Source organism: Leucoraja erinacea, chromosome 11, assembly GCF_028641065.1.
Source record: "Leucoraja erinacea ecotype New England chromosome 11, Leri_hhj_1, whole genome shotgun sequence".
Lineage (NCBI taxonomy): Eukaryota > Metazoa > Chordata > Chondrichthyes > Rajiformes > Rajidae > Leucoraja > Leucoraja erinaceus.
The window spans coordinates 42,433,604-42,456,644 of NC_073387.1; the positions used below are offsets into that span (position 1 = coordinate 42,433,604).

The 23,041-nt window shown below is 41.5% G+C and overlaps 1 protein-coding gene across 1 annotated transcript in view; it reads left to right on the forward strand.

Annotated features, from left to right (window-relative positions):
- ube2d2 (ubiquitin-conjugating enzyme E2D 2 (UBC4/5 homolog, yeast)) overlaps window positions 1–21,673 on the forward strand; it is a 38,780-nt gene extending 17,107 nt beyond the window's left edge. Inside the window, exons 2-7 of the mRNA XM_055643091.1 lie at window positions 13,949–14,012; window positions 14,122–14,153; window positions 14,246–14,323; window positions 14,408–14,513; window positions 19,249–19,342; window positions 20,841–21,673. Of these exons, the coding sequence (XP_055499066.1) occupies window positions 13,949–14,012; window positions 14,122–14,153; window positions 14,246–14,323; window positions 14,408–14,513; window positions 19,249–19,342; window positions 20,841–20,886 (420 nt within the window). The 3' untranslated portion in view covers window positions 20,887–21,673. The remainder of the gene's footprint in view (window positions 1–13,948; window positions 14,013–14,121; window positions 14,154–14,245; window positions 14,324–14,407; window positions 14,514–19,248; window positions 19,343–20,840) is intronic.
- The last annotated feature ends 1,368 nt before the right edge of the window (window positions 21,674–23,041 follow it).

Sequence of the window (23,041 nt, forward strand, 5' to 3'; positions counted from 1 at the left end):
TGTTTAAATAGAAACATAGAAAATAGGTGCAGGAGTAGGCCATTCGGCCCTTTGAGCCTGCACCGCCATTCAATATGATCATAGCTGATCGTACAACTCGGTATCCTGTACCTGCCTTCTCTCCATACCCCCTGATCCCTTTAGCCACAAGCGCCACATCTAACTCCCTCTTAAATATAGCCAATGAACCGGCCTCAACTACCTTCTGTGGCAGAGAATTCCCCAGATTCACCACTCTCTGTGTGAAAAATGTTTTCCTCATCTCGGTCCTAAAAGATTTCCCCCTTATCCTTAAATTGTGACCCCGTGTTCTGGACTTCCCCAACATCGGTAACAATCTTCCTGCATCTAGCCTGTCCAACCCCTTAAGAATTTTGTAAGTTTCTATAAGAAACCCCCCTCGCTCTTCTAAATTCTAGCGAGTACAAACCGAGTCTATCCAGTCTTTCTTCATATGAAAGTCCTGACATCCCAGGAATCAGTCTGGTGAACCTTCTCTGTACTCCCTCTATGGCAAGAATGCCTTTCCTCAGATTATGAGACCAAAACTGTACGCAATACTCCAGGTGTGGTCTCACCAAGACCCTGTACAACTGCAGTAGAACCTCCCTGCTCCTTTACTCAAATCCTTTTGCTATGAATGCTAACATACCATTCGCCTTCACTGCCTGCTGCACCTGCATGCCTACTTTTAATGACTGGTGTACCATGACACTCAGGTCTCATTGCATTTCCCCCTTTCCTAATCGGCCACCATTCAGATAATAGTCTACTTTCATGTTTTTGCCACCAAAGTGTATAACCTCACATTTATCCACATTATACTGCATCTGCCATGCATTTGCCCACTCACCCAGCCTATCCAAGTCACCTTGCAGCCTCCTAGCATCCTCCACACAGCTAACACTGCCCCCCAGCTTCGTGTCATCCGCAAACTTGGAGATGTTGCATTCAATTCCCTCGTCCAAATCATTAATATATATCGTAAATAGCTGGGGTCCCAGCACTGAGCCTTGCGGTACCCCACTTGTCACTTCCTGCCATTGTAAAAAAGACCCGTTTACTCCTACTCTTTGCTTCCTGTCTGCCAGCCAGTTCTCTATCCACATCAATACTGAACCCCCAATACCGTGTGCTTTAAGTTTGTATATTAATCTCTTATGTGGGACCTTGGCGAAAGCCTTCTGAAAGTCCAGATATAACACAACCACTGGTTCTCCCTTATCCACTCTACTAGTTACATCCTCGAAAAATTCTATAAGATTCGTCAGACATGATTTACCTTTCATAAATCCATGCTGACTTTGTCCAATGATTTCACCACTTTCCAAATGTGCTGCTATCCCATCTTTAATAACTGATTCTAGCAGTTTCCCCACTACCGACGTTAGACTAACTGGTCTGTAATTCCCCATTTTCTCTCTCCCTCCCTTTTTAAAAAGTGGGGTTACATTAGCTACCCTCCAATCCTCAGGAACTACTCCAGAATCTAAAGAGTTTTGAAAAATTATCACTAATGCATCCACTATTTCTGGGGCTACTTCCTTAAGTACTCTGGGATGCAGCCTATCTGGCCCTGGGGATTTATCGGCCATTAATCTATTCAATTTACCTAACACCACTTCCCAGCTAACCTGGATTTCACTCAGTTCCTCCATCTCATTTGACCCCCGGTCCCCTGCTATTTCCGGCAGATTATTTATGTCTTCATTAGTGAAGACAGAACCAAAGTAGTTATTCAATTGGTCCGCCATGTCCTTGTTCCCCATGATCAATTCACCTGTTTCTGACTGCAAGGGACCTACATTTGTTTTAACTAATCTTATTCTCTTCACAACTATAAAAGCTTTTGCAGTCAGTTTTTATGTTCCCTGCCAGTTTTCTTTCATAATCCATTTTCCCTTTCCTAATAAAGCCCTTTGTCCTCCTCTGCTGGACTCTGAATGTCTCCCAGTCCTCTGGTAGGCTGCTTTTTCTGGCTAATTTGTACGCTTCATCTTTTGTTTTGATACTATCTCTGATTCCCCTTGTTATCCATGGATGCACTACCTTCCCTAATTTATTTTTTTGCCAAACTGGGATGAATAATTGTTGTAGTACATCCATGCGGTCTTTAAATGCCTTCCATTGCATATCCACCGTCAACCCATTAAGAATCAATTGCCAGTCTATCTTGGCCAATTCACGTCTCATACCCTCAAAGTTACCTTTCTTTAAGTTCAGGACCCTTGTTTCTGAATTAACAATGTCACTCTCCATCCTAATAAAGAACTCAACCGTATTATGGTCACTCTTGCCCAAGGGGCCACGCACAACAAGACTGCTAACTAACCCTTCCTCATTACTCAATACCCAGTCTGGAATAGCCTGCTCTCTTGTTGGTTCCTCTACATGTTGGTTTATAAAACTATCCCGCATACATTCCAAGAAATCCTCTTCCTCAGCACCCTTGCCAATTTGATTCACCCAAACTATATGTAGATTGAAGTCGCCCATTATAACTGTTTTACCTTTGTTGCATGCATTTCTAATTTCCTGTTTGATGCCATCCCCAACTCCGCTACTACTGTTAGGGGGCCTGTACACAACTCCCACTAGCGTTTTCTGCCCCTTAGTGTTTCGCAGCTCTACCCATATCGATTCCACATCCTCCAAGCTAATGTCCTTCCTTTCTATTGCGTTAATCTGCTCACTAACCAGCAACGCTACCCCACCTCCTTTCCCTTTCTGTCTATCCCTCCTGAATATTGAATATCCCTGGATGTTCAGCTCCCAGCCTTGGTCACCCTGGAGCCATGTCTCCGTGATCCCAACTATATCATAGTCATTAATAGCTATCTGCACATTCAACTCATCCACCTTATTATGAATACTCCTTGCATTGAGACACAAAGCCTTCAGGCTTGTTTTTACAACACTCTTACCCCTTATACAGTTATGGTGAAAAGTGCCCCTTTTTGATTTTTGCCTGCCACTTTTACTTTTCACTTTGCTACCTATTGCTTCTACCCTCATTTTACACCCCTCTGTCTCTACGCTCACACATTTAAGAAACCCTTTCCCTTTAACTCCATCCTCAACTATCCTATTCGACACCCCACACCCCTTATTCAGTTTCTTATTAAACCATCCATGTTGGGCACCTTTGTGTATTTTGATGTTTGATCCATGCTAGTTAGTTCTATGTCCTAAGATTATCAACAAAAAATATCAATTATACTGTTTATGATTTAACTGGTACAGAAATGTAGAAATATCCTATTGACTAATATTAATCGCAAACCGTTGTTGCACTTTAACAGCTGCATTGGGCTTATTTTATACAACTATCTATTCTCGTTCAGTGCAGTTTTTGCTTCTGATCAAATCAGCAAGGAAATGGAACATGCTCTCTAATCCTTTAGTCAGAAACTTGATCTAGATAACAAATTTATTGTTGACAATCTTCACGGCATCGGAATTTAATTGCATAAAATAGTTAAATAATGCTTGATTTGTCACATACGGTGCATTCAGAAAGTATTCAGACCCCTTCACTTTTTCCACTATTTGTTACTATACCCCCTCTTTATAAATGGATTAAATTCATTTTCTTAATCAACAACAGATGTTTAGAAATTTTAGCAAATAAATTAAAAATAAATTACTGAAATATTGCATTTACATAAGTATTCAGACCCTTTGCTATGGCACTCAAAATTAAGCTTATGTTCATCCTGTTTCCATTGATTACCCTTGAGATGTTTCCACAACTTGATTGGAATCCACCAGTGGTAAATTAAATTGATTGGACATGATTTGGAAAGGCACACACCTGTCTATATAAGGTCCCACAGTTGATAGTGCATGTCAGAGCAAAAACCAAGCCATGAAGATGAAGAGATTGTCCGTAGACCTCAGAGTCAGGATTGTGTCATGCCACAGATCTGGGGAAGGGTATAAAAACAATTTCTGCAGCATTGCAGGTCCTGAAGAGTACAGTGGCCTCCGTCATTCTTATATGTAAGAATTTTGGAACCACCAGGACTCTTCATAGAACTGGCCGCCCAGCCAAACTGAGCAATCGGGGAGAAGGACCTTGGTCAGGGAGGCGACCAAGAACCCGATGATCACTCTGACAGAGCTCCAGAGTTCCTCTGTGGAGATGGGAGAATCTTCCAGAAGAACAACTATATGTGCAGCACTCCACTAATCAGGCCTTTATGGTAGAGTGGCCGGCGGAAGCCAATCCTCAGTAAAAGGCCCAAGACAGCCTGCTTAGAGTTTGCCAAATGTCACCTAAGGGACTCTCAGACCATGAGAAACCAGATTCCCTGGTCTGATAAAACCTAGATTGAACTCTTTGGCCTGAATACCAAGTATCACGTCTGGAGGAAACCAGGCACTGCCCATCACGGTGAAGCATGGTGGTGGCAGCATCATGCTATGGGGATGTTTTTCAGCGACAGGAATTGGGAGACTAGTCAGGATCGAGGGAAAGATGAATGGAGCAAAGTACAGAGAGATCCTTGATGCAGATTGAGAAACCTGCTCCAGAGCGTTCTGGACCTCAGACTGGGGCAGAAATTCACCTTCCAACAGGACAACGACCCTAAGCACACAGCCAAGACAACGCAGGAATGGCTTCATGACAAGTCTGTGAATGTCCTTGAGTGGCCCTGCCAGAGCCCAGATTGAACCCGATCAAACATCTCTGGAGGGACCTGAAAATAGCTGTGCATCGACGCTCTCCATCCAACCTGACAGAGCTTGAGAGGATCTGCAGAAAAGAATGGGATAAATTACCCAAATACAGGTGTGCCACGCTTGTAGCGTCATAACCAAGAAGACCTGAGGTTGTAATCGCTGCTAAAGGTGCCTCAACAAAGTACTGAGTAAATGGTCTGAATACTTATGTAAATGTGATATTTCATTCATCTCTTTTTAATTTCTTTGCAAAAATTTCTAGACGCCTGTTTTCACTTTTTTATTATGTGGTACTGTGTGTAGATTGATTGTAATAAAAAAGAAAAGAATTTAATCAATTTTAGAATTGGGCTGTAACGTAACAATGTGCAAAAAGTGAAGGGGTCTGAAAACTTTCTGAATGCACTGTATGTAACTACGGTGAAATTATTTTTGCATATATTACGCATGCAGGCACTGGCTGCTATTTTGGCACCATTATTCAAAGCCCAGTCGGCCTGTCTGGCCATAATTGTGTCCCGGGGGTGCTTCCTGCAGCCGACCCTACAGGCGCTGGAGGCATTCTCTCAGTACACATTCCTACCAGCCTACACTTCTCGTATCCAACGTCTCCAGCTCCCTCCTTATCCGATGAGCCTTTGGGCGGGTTATTCAACAGCTCTGAGGCATAAAATGAATTTTTGTTGACTTTTTAAAGAGTGCCAAGTAAAAATTAAAATGCCAAGGGAGCAGCAAATAACTTTTAAAGCCTGTGGCTATTTCATACAAGAGATTTTAATTGAGAGAATTGTAATTGTGTTTTTAGGCTTGAGTAGTTTCCCTAGGACCAATTATGATGCACAATATTTTAATAATTAGAAGACCACAAAGTAATTTTACGGTGCTCAGCAGTAATACCTGACTAGTTTGAACTCCCATTCTTAATTTGTATTTGATTCTCACCATTTGGACTATGAAATGTCGCACATTGAAATCTGTGATCTGCTGAATCATTGACTGTGATTTGGGATTTCCCCTTTATAACTTCTGGATTCCCTTCCTGGAAGTGACATGAATTAATGACTCGGCACCAGTAATTTGGAATTCTGCATCACACCGATTCCTTTAATTTATCAAGATGCATCTATAAAATTTTGGAATTTACTCAGGGCCATTCTTATCCTTGCTTGTGTACTCTGCATGGAATTTTAGTGTGGCTCAGAAGTTAAGGTGATCAAATTTGTAGTTGCTAATCTAGGCCTCAATTGAAAACACACAATCACATACTTTTTTGCCAGTCGTTTGGGATTGCAGATGACTTCCTTCTTTTTGTCTGGGTGACTAATGTAACCAGTGTGGGCACCACTGACTTTTCCACAGATTCCACAGATGGGTACACATGCAACTTTGTATTAAAAGGTCCTGTGAATTAACTCCCTGGGTGTGTAATCTGTGTAAAATTTGTAATTAATTTCAAGCATACAAAGGAGTTTGTAATTTTAATTTTAACTTTAAACTTTCAAAACACGTTATACTTCGACAGATATGCATATTGTAATTTTGGAAAACTGAGTTGTATCCTCCTGAATACTTTGAGCACTTTTCTTACATAATCAAATTGTTCTTTCCTTCTATTTATGCCATAGAACAAAAGGACAACTTTCTCTTTTGTTTTAATTGATTATTTCAATCTTTAATTCTAACTAGACCAATGGCAGACCCGTTGGGTCTGCTCCCCCAACGCAGCCGTTCCCTACCCGTAGCCGTTCCCTACCCGCAGGCCCCACGGGAGACGTGGCCCTCGAACTGAAGCCGTTCTTGAAAGGCCGAATTAAATGGCGTCTCTTGAGGTTGAAATGCGGGCGGCAGCAGCCGTTATGGTCGCTGGCCAGCAGGAGGCGACAAAATGAGTGGGGGGGGGGGGGGGGGGGGGGGGGGGGGGAGAAGGATTTGATCAAAAACGTGTACTTAAAGGCGACGAAATGTAATAAGGAGTGGATACTTAGAAAGAAAAGCGAAATCTCCACCGAAATGGAAAAGACCTGGGAGATTGAGCGTCTGGATTCGGCGTGGCAGTGAATCAAAGGAAGAAAGTAAAAGGATCCATTCCGATTGGACATCTGCGAGCATCGACCGTTCCGATTGGACATCTGCGAGTATTGGGCACGAATCAAAAGGTAGAAAGGCAGCCAGTCGTCAGGCACAGAGTTTTATAGATATATAGATATCTATATTACTAAATGTCTGATCTTGACCACTTCCTGGTGTTCTGTACGTTGATTTTAGAGAGAGAAAAACGCCGCCACTTACGGCTGTGATTTTTGGCCATCTTACTCAGAGTCCCCTTCCGCTGCGCAGGACGAGGATTTTTCCCATTGATGAAAAATTAAAGAGTTATTCGTGTTTTAAAAATGTTGAGATCCTCTCTCCTGAAGGCCACGCTCCTTCTGGAAGGACTATAAAACCCGGAAGTGTTGATGCCTCAGTCAGTCTCTGCAAGATGGGGGAAGCGTGAGGGTCACGTCTCTCAGTCTGAGCTGTGAATAACACTGAACAGGTGTCTACTAAACTGCGGTTTTATTGACTTTGAATGCCCTTAATATGGTTTGAAAATGAAAATGTGATTGGTTTGAAAAAGCACAGCAAATAGTTGGTGGGGGTTGGTTTGAACTAAAGCACAGCAAATGGTTGGCGGTGGTTGGTTTGAACTAAAGCACAGCAAATGGTTGGCGGTGGTTGGTTTGAACTAAAGCACAGCAGATGGTTGGTTTGAACTAAAGTACAGCAAATATATAAGCATCTGGATAAACAGGGTCTGATTAGGAACAGTCAACATGGATTTGTGCCTGGAAGGTCATGTTTGACTAATCTTCTTGAATTTTTTGAAGAGGTTACTAGGGAAATTGACGAGGGTAAAGCAGTGGATGTTGTCTATATGGACTTTAGTAAGGCCTTTGACAAGGTCCCTCATGGAAGGTTGGTTAAGAAGGTTCAACTGTTGGGTATAAATGCAGGAATAGCAAGATGGATCCAACAGTGGCTGAATGGGAGAAGCCAGAGGGTAATGGTGGATGGCTGTTTATCGGGTTGGAGGCAGGTGACTAGTGGGGTGCCTCAGGGATCTGTGTTGGGTCCTTTGTTGTTTGTCATGTACATCAATGATCTGGATGAAGGTGTGGTAAATTGGATTAGTAAGTATGCAGATGATACCAAGATAGGGGGTGTTGTGGATAATGAAGAGGATTTCCAAAGTCTACAGAGTGATTTAGGCCATTTGGAAAAATGGGCTGAAAGATGGCAGATGGAGTTTAATGCTGATAAATGTGAGGTGCTACACCTTGGCAGGACAAATCAAAATAGGACGTACATGGTAAATGGTAGGGAATTGAAGAATACAGTTGAACAGAGGGATCTGGGTATAACCGTGCATAGTTCCTTGAAGGTGGAATCTCATATAGATAGGGTGGTAAAGAAAGCTTTTGGTAAGGTAGCCTTTATAAATCAGAGCATTGAGTATAGAAGCTGGGATGTAATGTTAAAATTGTACAAGGCATTGGTGAGACCAAATTTGGAGTATGGTGTACAATTTTGGTCACCCAATTATAGGAAGGATGTCAACAAAATAGAGAGAATACAGAGGAGATTTACTAGAATGTTGCCTGGGTTTCAACAACTAAGTTACAGAGATAGGTTGAATAAGTTAGGTCTTTATTCTCTGGAGCGCAGAAGATTAAGGGGGGACTTGATAGAGGTCTTTAAAATGATGAGAGGGATAGACAGAGTTGATGTGGACAAGCTTTTCCCTTTGAGAATAGGGAAGATTCAAACAAGAGGACATGACTTCAGAATTAAGGGACAGAAGTTTAGGGGTAATATGAGGGGGAACTTCTTTACTCAGAGAGTGGTAGCGGTGTGGAATGAGTTTACAGTGGAAGTGGTGGAGGCAGGTTCATTGGTATCATTTAAAAATAAATTGGATAGGCATATGGAAGAGAAGGGAATGGAGGGTTATGGTATGAGTGCAGGCAGGTGGGACTAAGGGGAAAAAAAAGTTGTTCGGCGCGGACTTGTAGGGCCGAGATGGCCTTTTTCCGTGCTGTAATTGTTATATGGTTAAATGGTTGGCGGTGGTTGGTTTGAACTAAAGCACAGCAAATGGTTGGCGGTGGTTGGTTTGAACTAAGGCAAATGATTAAAAGTCTAAACTTGACAACTTCCTGTTTGCACTGTGTATTGATTTTAGATAAAACGCTACCACTTATGGCTGTAATTTTTGGTTATTAGTGTTTAGAAAATGTTGAGAATCTCTCTCCTGTCGATCATGCCATGAAGGCCACACCCCTTCTGGTGGGAGGGGGGTGGGTTATAAAACCCGGAAATGTGGGTGTGGCTCAGTCTCTGCAAGATGGGGGAGGGAGAGGTCACGACTCTGCCTGAGCTGTGAATCAACTGAACACACTGAATGTCTACTGAACTGTGAGTGTGGTGTTTTGTGTGGTTTTATGGTGGGTTCACCCTGCTTGAAATGGCATGAAACTGTATTTGAATTTGGTGGCCTTGCACCCTGCTTGAAATGGTATGAAGCTGCACTTGAATTTGGTGGCCTTGTACCCTGCTTGAAGTGGTATGAAACTGCACTTGAATTTTGGTGGTCTTGCACCCTGCTTGAAGTGGTGAGGCTTGAATTTGGTGGCCTTGCACCCTGCTTGAAGTGGAATTTCAAGGAATAGCCGTGAGTCAACTGCCAGCCCACCAGCTGTGAGTGAGCTGCCAGCACATCAGGCTTGAGTGACTGACTGTCACCCTATGAATCCATTTGGCCCACAATCTCCATACTAGCCCTCTGGAAACCAGTCCCTTCAGCCCACAACACCCATACTAGTTCTCCAGAAAGCCCCCACCCCCCCCCCTCCCCCCACTAGCCACCAATATTGGAGTTGGTGGAGAGGTGGAATATTGCGTTGGGGGACCAGCCCTCTCAACGGGTCCCGTCTAGTCTATTATAAATCAGCAAGGATAGACAGAAGATGCTGGAGTAACTCAGCGGGACAGGCAGCATCTCTGGAGAGAAGGAATAGGTGATGTTTTTCGGTTCGGTGCCCTTCTGTCTGAAGAAACCATTTTGCATGGAAATGTAAAGTTCAGGAATCAACCCATGCTTATTTAGTTAGAGAATTTCAACGTTCATGCCATTCGGACGCACGCAACCCAGGCGGAATATGAGGTGCTGTTCCTCCAATTTCTGGTGTTGCTCACTCTGGCAATGGAGGAGACCCAGGACAGAGAGGTCGGATTGGGAATGGGAGGGGGAGTTGAAGTGCTGAGCCACCGGGAGTTCAGGTAGGTTATTGCGGACTGAGCGGAGGTGTTCGGCGAAACGATCGCCCAACCTCTGCTTAGTCTCCCCGATGTAAATCAGCTGACATCTAGAGCAGCGGATGCAGTAGTTGGAGGAGATACAGGTGAACCTTTGTCGCACCTGGAACGACTGCTTGGGTCCTTGAATGGAGTCGAGGGGAGAGGTGAAGGGACAGGTGTTGCATTTCTTGCGGTTGCAACGGAAAGTGCCCGGGGAGGGGGTGGTACGGGAGGGAAGGGAAGAATTGACAAGGGAGTTGCGGAGGGAGCGGTCTTTGCGGAAGGCAGACATAGGGGGAGATGGGAAGATGTGGCGAGTGGTGGGGTCACGTTGGAGATGGCGGAGGATTATTTGTTGTATTTGCCGGCTGGTGGGGTGGAACGCCCATACTAGTGGGTGTTTCCTTAACCCTCGAGCTGTCTCCTCCCATCCCCCCCGCCCTCGGGCTCCTCCTCCCTTTTTCCTTCCTTCTCCCCCCCACCCCCCATCAGTCTGAAGAAGGGTTTTGGCCCGAAACGTTGCCTATTTCCTTCACTCCATAGATGCTGCTGCACCCGCTGAGTTTCTCCAGCATTTTTGTGTATCTTCCATGCTTATTTAGTGTTGGAAGGAACTGCAGATGCTGGTGTAAACCAAAGACAGACTGAAGAAGGGTCTTACCCCGAAACATCACCTATTTTGTTCTCTCCAGAGACGTTGCCTGTCCTGAGTTACTCAAGCATTTTCTGTCGATCTTCGATTTAAACCAGCATCTGCAGTTCCTTCCTGCATTAAATAAGCATGGGTTGATTCCAGAACTTTACTTTTCCATGTGAAATGATTTTAAGTAGATTATCAGTCCATTGAGTTTTCCTTTTTGCTCTTGTTCCAGTATCTGTTGTATACATCTTCAGTTTTCTATGTTTATTTCATTAACAAAAACTTTTAAAACTGCATTGCTAGGCAATAATATCTGGACTATGAATATGCAGATTCAAGTTTCATCTCATTACTTGCAATGTTTAATGAGTTCAACTGAATAAGGTGGATTTGTAGCGGCACCAAACATGGTGAATAAACAGTTGCTTTATTCAGACATTACATGGTTGGTGTACATAGTTTGGTCCTCTAACATATTGTCATTGCTGCTGCCGCTGAGCGAGGGTGTTGTCTCGAGCTCAGCTACCTGCCGACCTCTGATCTCAAGGTGAGATCTGCTTATGTAGCAGGACACTCCCCTTAACCCATGACGTCACGTGATAGCCCTCGTAACCACTGACGAGGGTTCGACCGTAAGTGGTCTGACCATCAGCTGATGCCGCAGATTGCACATTACAAAAGTGGGTTATTTGAAAGTGAATAGACAATAGGTGCAGGAGTAGGCCATTCGGCCCTTCAAGCCAGCACCGCCATTCAATGTGATCATGGCTGATCATCCACAATCAGTACTCTGTTCCTGCCTTCTCCCCATAAACCCTGACTGCTATCTTTAAGAGCCCCATCTAGCTCTCTCTTGAAAGTATCCAGAGAACTGGCTTCCACCGCCCTCTGCTTCACAGAGCATTCCACAGACTCACAACTCTCTGTGAAAAAGTGTTTCCTCATCTCCATTCTAAATGGCTTACCCCTTATTTTTAAATAGTAATTACTAATTATAGTTGGATATCTTGATTACTCGGATGCCTCTACAATTACTTCTAAGGGGCTGCAAGGTTGATGAAATGCCCCTCTCCTCACCCCAAAATTTCCATTGAAAAATGAGCATAGGAATTATACTGTGCACTGTTTAGTAGGTGACCAAATAAACTTGTTATGCTGGTGCATTTAACTGTTGAAAATGTTTTTGATGGAATTTTGTGCATTAATCTTGACAAACACTCTCCTGCACTGACCCAGTCATTTCATTTCATATTCAAAATCTTTATCTGCTTTTGAAAACAATAAGTTGAGTTTTTAATTTAATTGTTCAGGAAGTTTTTATTGTGTCTGATAAAACACATTTAGAAAGAGAGGAAGGGGCTACAATTGCAATGCCTCCAGCATATGAAGAGCCATGGAACTAGCATGAGGTTGATGTTGGGGGGGAGAGAGATACAATCAGTCTCAAACTTAGTTGGTGTCAAGACTCGAGTGGACGTTGCACTTTATTCCTGTTGTCTAAGGGTTGGGTATTTAAAATTCAGTTTCATTCGTTCTGTAGATGCAGCAAGCCTCCATGCATGTCAATGCTTTCATAAAGCTATAACATCCTGTACTTTGAGAGGATCTGAACATCACCAATAAATCCAGTATTTATTGCCTTGAGTGTAGTGATGAGCCATTGGCTTGAATCGCTGCAGAGAGATCTCCTTGTGAATGTATTTACTGTTGGGTGCAAGTGTCAGGACTTGGAAAAAAGGATGGACTGTCACTATTTCCAAGTCATGAAGGTGTGTGTGTTGGAGGGGAATACACAGTTGGTAGTGTTCTTATGCACCTGCCGTCTTTCACCATTTGGGTGGTGAAGATTGGGGGTTCAGTAGGACCAGCTACTCGTGGTGGATGGAGTGCATGCTTTGAGTAATTGTGGGAGGACATAGGATGCTTTACCCTGAATAATGTCATACTTAAGCCAAACGTACATGGTCGGGCTTTGTGGGGGATGGTCATTGGCAGGCACTGGATGTCATTTAGCCCATATCTAAGTAATCTCTAGGAATTGTTTCTTCCCAGCTGTTGTCAGGCAACTGAATCATCCTACCACAACCAGAGCAGTGCTGAACTACTATCTACCTCTTTGGTGACCCTCGGACTATCCTTGATCAGACTTTGCTGGCTTTCCTTTGCACTAAGCGTTATTCCCCTATCATGTATCAATACACTTTAAATGGCTTGAGTGTAATCATGTATTGTCTTTCTGCTGACTGGATAGCACACAACAAAAGCTTTTCACTGTACCTCAGTACAAGTGACAATAAACAAAACTATAAACTGTTGTATTCATGCATGAGTTATTTCATGTGCTGAGTTATAACTTATGCAATCATCAGTAAATGTACAACTTATGGAACGATAGTCATTCCCGCTGAAATTATTTAGACCCAGGGGACTAGAAATGTTCTGGTGCTTGAATGTCGACCCTTCAACAACCACAGCCATTCTTTTGTCTGAAGTATGATTCTTCCAACTGGATATCCATTGACTTCAATTTTACCAATGGTGCACAGCATGGTGGCACAGCAGTAGGATTGTTGCCTTGCAGCGCCGGCGACCCAGGTTCGATCCTGACTACGGGTGCTGTCTGTACGGAGTTTGTACGTTCTCCCCATGACCTGCGTAGGTTTTCTCCGATATCTTCAGTTTCCTCCCACACTCCAAAGATGTACAGGTATGTAGGTAAATTGGCTTGGTAAATATAAAAATTGTCCCGAGCGTGTGCAGGATGGTATTAATATGCGGGAATCGCTGGTTGGTACAGACCTGGTGGGTCGAAGGGTCTGTTTCCGCGGTGTATTCTGAAACTATGCCCTTGGGTCCCATGTTAAGTCTAAGGCAGTGAAGCAGTCTGGAGCTGAGTGATCCTGGTGGTCCAAACTGGGCATTGGCGAGTAGGTTGTTAATGGTGTTGGTGTTTTGTCAATTGTTTTTTAATGGAGGATGGACAGTTGAGCAGTAATTAGCTGAATTGGATTTGCCTTATCTTTTTGTGAGCAGGATTTTTTTGGCGCAGTTCTTCTTGTTAAGTGGATGCTAGTGTTGTAATTCCACTTGTTCCAATTCCTAGAGATTACTTAGACAACAGCTGGAATGTTGTCTGGTCCATAGCCTGTGCTATGGATAGTGCTCCTTGATATCACACAGAATCGTGTCACAGAGTTAATCGTTACGTTACACAGTCTACTTTGCACTGAATACCACTACTTTTCAAATAGAAACACTGAATTGTTTTTCAAATTTGGTCTTTAGGAATTGAATGATTTGGCCCGTGATCCGCCAGCACAGTGTTCAGCAGGTCCGGTTGGAGATGACAGTAAGTACATTTTGTAAGTTGATCATTAAAATCTTTAAATGTATCTTGATTTGTTTTTTGCAGCAACACTAATATATGACTTAAGATTTTTTTTTTTTTTTTTTTGCAGTGTTCCATTGGCAAGCCACAATAATGGGGCCGGTAAGTTTTAAAAGAATCACTACCCTCAAACTTGAAGAATGAAACAAACTTGGATAATATATTGTTCTAATTAAAACTTTTTCTTTTAACAGAATGACAGTCCCTATCAGGGTGGTGTATTTTTCTTGACAATTCACTTTCCCACAGATTATCCCTTCAAACCGCCCAAGGCAAGTATTGATTAATTTACGTCTTTTTTTTTCATTTAATTTTGACTTTTGAATTGAGATTAACTACCATATATATCTTTCTAGGTTGCATTTACAACAAGAATCTATCATCCAAATATTAACAGTAATGGCAGCATCTGTCTTGATATTTTACGGTCACAATGGTCCCCAGCATTAACTATTTCAAAAGGTATTTGGATCTTTTTGATGAATTATAATGCATGACCTTCGAATGAACACCTCAGTCACAAATTAACCAGTCATAAGTAACAGTTCAGCATTAATGTGAATAAATCATGTTTCTAGCTCAAAATATGATAAATCAAGTTTTCTGCAGTGTTGGGTCCTTAATACATTGCTTATGAAAGCAGATGTAAAGTTGTTCACCTACAAATATGTCATCTATTCTGCATGGGTAACATTCTAGACAAACTATTTGGAGTTTTGCTATGCTGTATATATTAAGAGTTGTAGTCCCAGATTAACACAGTCAAATACTACTTTTAATTGCATGTATTATAATATTAAAAACTACATTACTTGGAAGCACTGAAACAATTGTAACAAAGTTAAAAGGAAAATGTTTTGCGTTGCTACCTGCATCTGTTATTTTTAGTTTTATTGTGGGCGCTGCAAGGCGTGTATAAAAAGCCGTCAATCCTTCCCTTGTTGCTTAATCAAATTTCCCAATAGTCAGCAATTACTTAACTTCCAGCTAATTGTATGTTTTTAACAACACTCGAGAAATTTACATTAAGAATGCTTATAGAGCGAATTGTACTACTGTTGAACTAATGTGCAACTGCCACACATCTTTAACAATATGGTTTCTAAACAACACTGAATAGGACTTGTATGTTCTTTATGTGACCCCATGTGTTTTCTCCAGGTGCTCTGGCTAAATCCAAAAAATAGGCTGGAATGTTGAATGGCTGCAATAATGTTGCTCCTGATGTTGACGCATAGTGGTAGAATCAGAGGGGAGAGATGGGCAAAATTAATTTTGGAAACAATTAAAGAGAATAGGGCTGATGGAAATGATCTAAGGACTGATGGAAATTATCTGTGCTGATGCCAATGCTCTAAGAGTTGACATTGACTTCTGTAGTTTAAAATGTATGCAATGAGGGCAGGTGAAATGTTCAAATCTGCTCCTTATTGTCAATCTTATCTGTCATAAATTCATTAAATATAATAACAAGGAACTCCAGATGCTGGTTTATACCAAAGATACAGACACTGCTGGAGTAACTCAACAGGTCAGGGAGCATCTCTTGAGAAAATGGATAGCTGACCTTTTGGGTCGGGACCCATTTTCGGACTGGAATCATTAAATCTTTGTTTGCATTAATTTTAATAGTGTGGTTCATTACTGACGGATATCTTTAAAATGTTTTGTTCAAATTTTGAACAAGCATACCCCATAGTGAGCAATATTTTGATGTTGTCAAATAGGTAATACAAACGCTCCACAACTCCTACCACAAGCTACTCTAATTTTAGTTCCTGAATTTAACCTGCTGTTAGATTTTGAATGAAATTATATTCCAGTTTCACTTGCAGTATATTACTACCACTAATCCAAATGTAAGCTGATTTGGTAGTCAGTGTTGCATTGTTTTTAGAATTATTTTTAGACTTGGATAGGGAATTTCATAGAATTTAAGACTGCTATGTTTGTCAATTTGTTCATTTCTGTAATGCGTCAAATGTTACTGAGTTGGAAGTCTAATTTCAGAATGTAAAATCACAAACTCACATTCTCTGTAGTGCTGGGCTCCAAGGTGTCATCTTTCTGATGAGAGATCAACAATCTTCATTTTTCTCTATAAATAGTATGCATTATGTTTGAGCTTTGAGCAAAAATAAATTGCTGGGTAATTTGGTGGTCAGGCAAAATCTCTGGACAAATAGTTGGTCAACCTTTTGGGTCAGTGCTCTTCATCTGAACTGAAGGATCTTGACGAAACATTGTCTGTTTCCTCCACAGATGCTGACTGACCTGAGTTCCACACCAGTTTATTATTTGCTCTAGATTCCAGCATCTGCAGCATATATGGTCTTGGGGCTGTCTAAAAAGTGAACAACGTATTTCTTCTTAAATAGATTGAACTTGGTTGGTTTGGGAGAGGAAATTATATTACTTTCTAGACCAAGTGCAGACCCGTTGGGTCTGTTCCCCCAACGTGTGGTTGTGGGGGGGTAGGCGGCATGCAGCGTCATACACTAACTACCACCCCCCCCTGCACTCACGCTAATGGAGGGGAGGAGGGGGGGGGGGGGGGGGAGGGGGAGGGGGGGGGGGGGGGGGGGGGGGGGGGGAGGGAGGGGGGGGGGGGGGGGGGGGGGGGGGGGAGGGGGGGGGGGGGGGAGAGAGAGGGGGGGGGGAGAGAGGGAGGGAGGGGGGCAGAGGGGGGGGGGGAGAGAGAGGGGCTGGATTTGAGGGTGGGGAGCGAGAGAGGCGTGGGGGGGGGAGAGAGGAGGGGGGGGAGAGAGAGAGGGGGGGGGGGGAGGAGGGGGGGGAGGCCCTTTTTACTTCAACCCAAACCCAAACAACTATTTGCAGGCAGTGCTTTTTTACCTCTAACCATATTTTCATTTTCAAACCAAATTGAGGGTACTGAGTGCTGTAGACATTTGTCAGTGTCATTCAAAGCTCTGATTGAGGCACACCACTTGAGGCACACCACTTGCAGAGACTGATTGAGGCACACCACTTCCTGGTTTTATAGTCGCTCCCCCTCCCTCCAGCAGGGGCAGCAGAGAGAATGGGGAATGTTGTAAAAATATTAATATCTCTGTCAATTTTCATCGACGGGAAAAATCCTCGGCACACACGCGGCGGAGGGGGGCTCTGAGCGAGGTGGCCAAAAATGACAGCCGTAGGTGGCGGCGTACTCTCGGAAACCGCAGCACAGAAAGCCGAAACCGGTCAAGAACAGAGTTTTAGTAATATATATATAATATATAAGATTATTGCAGAGCATTTGGTTTGAAAGAAAAGCTGCACAGTTAAAGTATATTTTTCCTTTCCGCAACCATAAGCACGCACAGACTTTTGGACGCATTAATAATATAATTCCAAAAAAGTCCTTTTAAAATACTAGTTGAGCTTTTACTCCCAGGTTATTTACAACAACAAATTTAATCTTAGTTCCTGGATATTCCAGGATAAAAACTGGAGCACTGGCCATCATGGTGAGATTTTATTTACTCCTTTCAGCTCAAAAGTAGTGTACAACTTGCAGCAATACTGTTTTTAAGATGCACATTTTGCCCAGGAAATGTAAATAATAATCTTGAAAATTAAAGATCAGCAAAACTAAAACCTAAAATGTTTCGGCCACAAGATCTATTTTAAGCCATAACAATAGATTATAATTATACAAAGCTCACTCTCATATTCAATTTATTATATTCTATTTATGGGGTCATTATATTTTTCCAATAGTGTGTCACTCTCCATGCTCACTGAAATCCTACAATGCATTTTCCCTTTTTAAGTTACAAAATGCTACTTGCCAAGATGTTTTCCAAGAACGGAGTCATTTTGGGAATACAAGAATATTTTATATAAACTTGCATCTTTAGCAAATTAATTTGCAATAAAGACTTGCAGAGCTAGAACTACTCTGGTCTGCCGTCATCTATTACAAAGAAAGGTAATTCTTCCGGTGGATAATCTATACAGGAACACATTTATAAGCAAGCAGAAAGCTTAAAAAATGAAAACAAATGACCCGAGTGTGGTCAGCTAATTAAACAACAATAAAGGCAAATTGAACAAGCAACGAGGCACTAATGAGTAGAGAGAGGTTGTTAATTGGAATACTGCAGAACCAATGCCAGCACCTGGTCTGTGTTTATAAGAAACGACTAAGATCTAAAGTTTCTGAATTCCATAGTGATTATGAGATAGGTGGTTGTTCCATCTCATGGTTGCAATACAGTGGTTTCAGGTGACACTGAGGGTGCAGACTTTTTTTAAAGTAATGAAGTGATGTTTTATATTAGCAAATTGTAAATTTTCTCCCCATCTGTCATAAATTCTTGTAAATTGATTGCAGTTGTATCTGTATGCAGATAGTACGCTGACTACCACATCATTGAGCAAAAGTAAAATGCTGAAGGAACCCAGCGCGGTCCTCAGCATCTGTGGAGGGAATGGACAGATTACATTTTGAGCCAGAATCCTTCAAGTTGATCAGTCAGTTGTCTCTCCATAGCCCCCATAAATGTTGCCTGACCAGCTGAGCTTCTCTAGAACTTTGCTTTTTGCTCAGGATTCTGTACACTTTATTGTGCCACAAATCATTGAATTGATCTTGCATTCCAACAATGAACTAACAGATCTCTCATATTCTGTGACACTTCCATTGTGCTAAATGCCATACATTCTAAAAAGATTTCACAACACAGCTGTACCTCAGATGCACGGAAGGACTTCTGCTGCAGATGTTCTGATGCAGATTGGGCAAATATGCTGTGTTTCTATGTACCTGAAACATGCCTTTAGAATGCTATGCAGAATTGTCTTACACTTAATTAATATTATTAACCTTAGTCTTAAACAAAAGTAACTGATGGTTTGTGATGGACTGGGCTACATCCACAACTCTGTGCAGTCTTGTAGGGAGCTGTAGCCAAATCAAGTTGTGATGCATCCCGATATGATGCTTTCTGCAGTGCATCTGTAAAAGTTGGTAGGAGTCATAGCAGTCTTGCCAAACTTCCTTGGCTTAATCTTCTGAGGAAGGAGATGCCTTGATAACACACAGATAGAAATGAACTGTTCTGTGGTTCTATACCTCTTATTAATTAATGCCTATTTAGCTGCAATTAGACATCATGAATGGCGCCATTTGTAGGTTAGCCATAGATGATGGAGTTGTGAACATTTTAACTGTTTGAACTCTCTCTTTCAGTTCTTTTGTCCATCTGTTCACTGTTATGTGATCCAAATCCAGATGATCCCCTAGTGCCTGAGATTGCACGTATCTACAAAACAGATAGAGAAAAGTGAGTACATGTATTAAATATTTAAGCTCCAAAGTGCCACCAATGCAAAGTAGTTTATATGGTCCTAAATTTGAAATGCTGTTTTTACATTCTAAGTGAGGTGGTAAACACAAAATGCTGGAGTAACTCAGCGGGACAGGCATCATCTCTGGAGAAAAGGAATGGGTGACATTTGTGTCTACCTTCGATTTAAACCAGCATCTGCAGTTCTTTCCTACACATTCTAAATGGGGTATATCTTGTAAGCCTTTTGAAATTAAACATTGCTTGCAAAATTGCATTTGAATCTAATTGGCAAAGTTTCTTTATCGATGTTGGCAATTTGTTTTAGTTATTTCGATCCTTTGAGCTTTGGGACAAAACACAAATTTGGGTAAATGCGGAATGATTGTTTGCATCTTGATACACTTATGGCACTGAAACAGTCAATTCAGCCTACCACATCCAGGCTGATCAGTGGGTACCCATCCCTATTGTGCTTTTCTATTTTCCTGCCTTAGAAAAGTAGAAAATAGGTGCAGGAGTATGCCATTTGGCCCTTCGAGCCAGTATGATCATGGCTGATCATCCAAAATCAGTACCCCATTCCTGCTTTTTCCTCATATCCCTTGATTCCGTTAGCCCTGAGAGCTTTATCTAACTCTCTTGAAAACATCCAGTGAATTGGCCTCCACTGCCTTCTGTGGCAGAGAATTCCACAAATTCACAACTCTCTGGGTGAAGTTTTTCCTCATCTCAGTCCTAAATGGCCTACCCTTATTCTTAAACTGTGACCCCACCTGGTTCTTGACTCCCCCACATCGGTACATTTTACCTGCTTCTAGCCTGTCCAATCCCTTAAGAATGATATGTTTCTATAAGATCCCCTCTCATTCTTCTAAATTCCAGTGAATACAAGCCCAGTCGACCCATTCTTTCATTACATGTCAGTCCTGCCATCCCGGGAATTAACCCAGTGAACCTACGCTGAACTCCCTCAACAGCAAGAATGCCCTTCCTCAAATTAGACCAAAACTGCACATAATATTCCAGGTGTGGTCTCACCAGGGCCCTGTGCAACTGTAATAGGACCTCCTTGCTCCTATACTCAAATCCTCTTGTTATGAAGGCAAACATGCCATTTACTTTCTTCACTGCCTGCTGTACCTGCATGCTTGCTTGCATGCCATCAAATTGGCAACTAAAGTATATTTGAGGTTTGATCCTTTTTATTCTCTCCTACTTTAGTGAACCAGAATCTCACTTAAATGTGAATGCAGAAACTTTATGGTATCGCCATTTATAATGTGTCGGCATTTCTAGGTTACGCTAAGTGCTTATTCTGCTTTTAAATAGTAACTTCTAAAACATATTGTATCGTTAAATTGAATTATTTAATGCTCTTTTGACAAATTGACATAGTGAGCAAAATGTCTACTCCGTGTGCTGCAATCTCTGACTAAACGTTGAACAAGATAATGTTTTTTTTTACTTTTATAGTCTTTTCTCTTACTTCTAGGTACAACAGAATAGCTCGGGAATGGACTCAGAAGTATGCAATGTGATTACATTAAAATGTTGACGAACCTCTTAAAATACAGCTGGGGGAACTTGCAAAACAATTTTTTTTGGTTTCCATTTGACTGCTTTCTTTGAGCCCACGCCTCTCCCCTGTGCACATGTTCACCTGATCCAGCAGTGCTGCGTTGTTTTGTGTACATATTTGGAACAGCTGATAGAAATGCCCCTCTCATTTGTTTGAAATTCTGACTACTTACAAAGCAAATGTTAATGTCCAGTTCTTCAATCATAACATTGTTTGTGAGACTAAAAGCATTCCTAGTCATTGTAACAAGATTGTTAAAAATTCAGGGTTTAAGTGCTTCCGGGGATGCGAACTTTCCCTTTTATAAATGTATGTTGGAATTCTTTTAAACTCATAATGGTTATGAATAATAGAAGGAAGAACTTTAATTTGTTTAATGTTTTGCAGTTTTTATGCTGAAGGATGCAAATCTACATTCTAGTTAAACGTTGGGATGGAAAGTTGGAAGTCTACACGTGTCCTATGAAATTTCAATTGTCTCCCTCAACAGTTAAATGGATTGGAGTTATTAGTTAGCCAATCATTCAATTTTCTGTTACCATTTTGGTTTATATTTGGCTTGCAGTGAATGACTTGCTAATAACTCTAATTTTCTTTTTTGTTTTTGTTAACTAATCTTAGCCTCACCAGGATGTAAGGATAAAAATTCATGACTGAACTTGTGTATATTTAATGACCCAAAGGCTCTCCTGGAGCTTGTATGTTCAAAATGATTAATCTGTGTAATAAACTGATTACTAAAGTCATTAAGTATTTCTCTGACAGGGTACAAGACAAATTGAACATTACCATGTTGTGAACCTGCTAGCAAGTCTGAGTGTTTCTTTAAAAAAATTAGCATCTGGCAACTGAGACTGTGTCTGCATTTGTATTTTAAGATTCTGTTTGCATTATCCAGATTGCTAGGAACCATCTACATGTAGTTTGATAATACATAATCAAGATTTGTACCTCAACAGTTAAAAGTTGGTATCTAAAACATAGTTTATTCTGAGAGCCTATTAAATTTGACACTGGATCTATTCCACCATATAATGTCATCTTTCTTGGACAATTGCATAGCAGATGGTATTAGGTATTACTGCGTGACACTTGCATCGCAAAACTTCGAAAGGAAGTAGGTGTGTAATTGCACCAATTTTGCAGCTACACATGAAGCTCTTATGAAATAATTTAGTTTGATGTTAAACTGATCTGCATTAGAAATTGACTTTGCCCAAATGTACCCTGCATGTTCACGTATTATTTGTTAGATATTCTTCAGCTGTCGTGCACTGAACTTGCTGTCCTTCAGATAAAGCTTCAATCTGAATTCTTCAGCTATTTGCTTTGTTTTATTCTTGAATGGTGGGCTATTGAGAGAAGCATATACTAAATTGCTTCGTTTTTTGAAGGTTGAGAAATGTGTGATTTTCATTCAGCACGTGTAGGCTTGTTGAACAAGCTACTAATTAATATTCTCGTCCTGCAAACTTTGTTTTTGATGTATTTTCCCCCATTTCCTTGGATTTGGTATATTTTTAATACCTTTCGGTGGTGCTTGCTAGATCATAACTCAACCTATTTTAAACTCCTGCTTCTGGTGCTTTTACAATTTAGTCTCTTGTCGTCAATTGCCATTGGAATTACTTTTCTTCAGTAACGATTACAAATCTTCATAAATTTTGAGATTTCACTCTAATCTATGACTGTCCATCCCATTGGCCACCTTGAGGCTTGTGCTTATAACCTAAAGTTTGCATCCCTGTTCTATTTCTGCTAAATATTTCTGTACTCCTTGTCTTGACAATGTTACTGGTGTGGTGCACAAGTTTGAACACTCTTTCCAGTTGGCACCTAACCTATAATTCAGACCTAGATACAGCTTTTGAACTCGTGACTCTTGGTTTTGTCTTTTAAACCACGGTAGAAATCTAATAATCCAGTACTCTTAGGAATTTTGGTGTCAGACCCACAGTTTTACCAGGCTATCAGATGTGTGTATAAAAAAAATACAGGTTTATTTTAATGTAACTTGTGGGTAAAGCTAAGTAACATTTACATACACTGACTTTTTTGATAATATCAAAAGCAACTGGTGCATTTATTATCATATGTGTCCAAACACGAGTGTA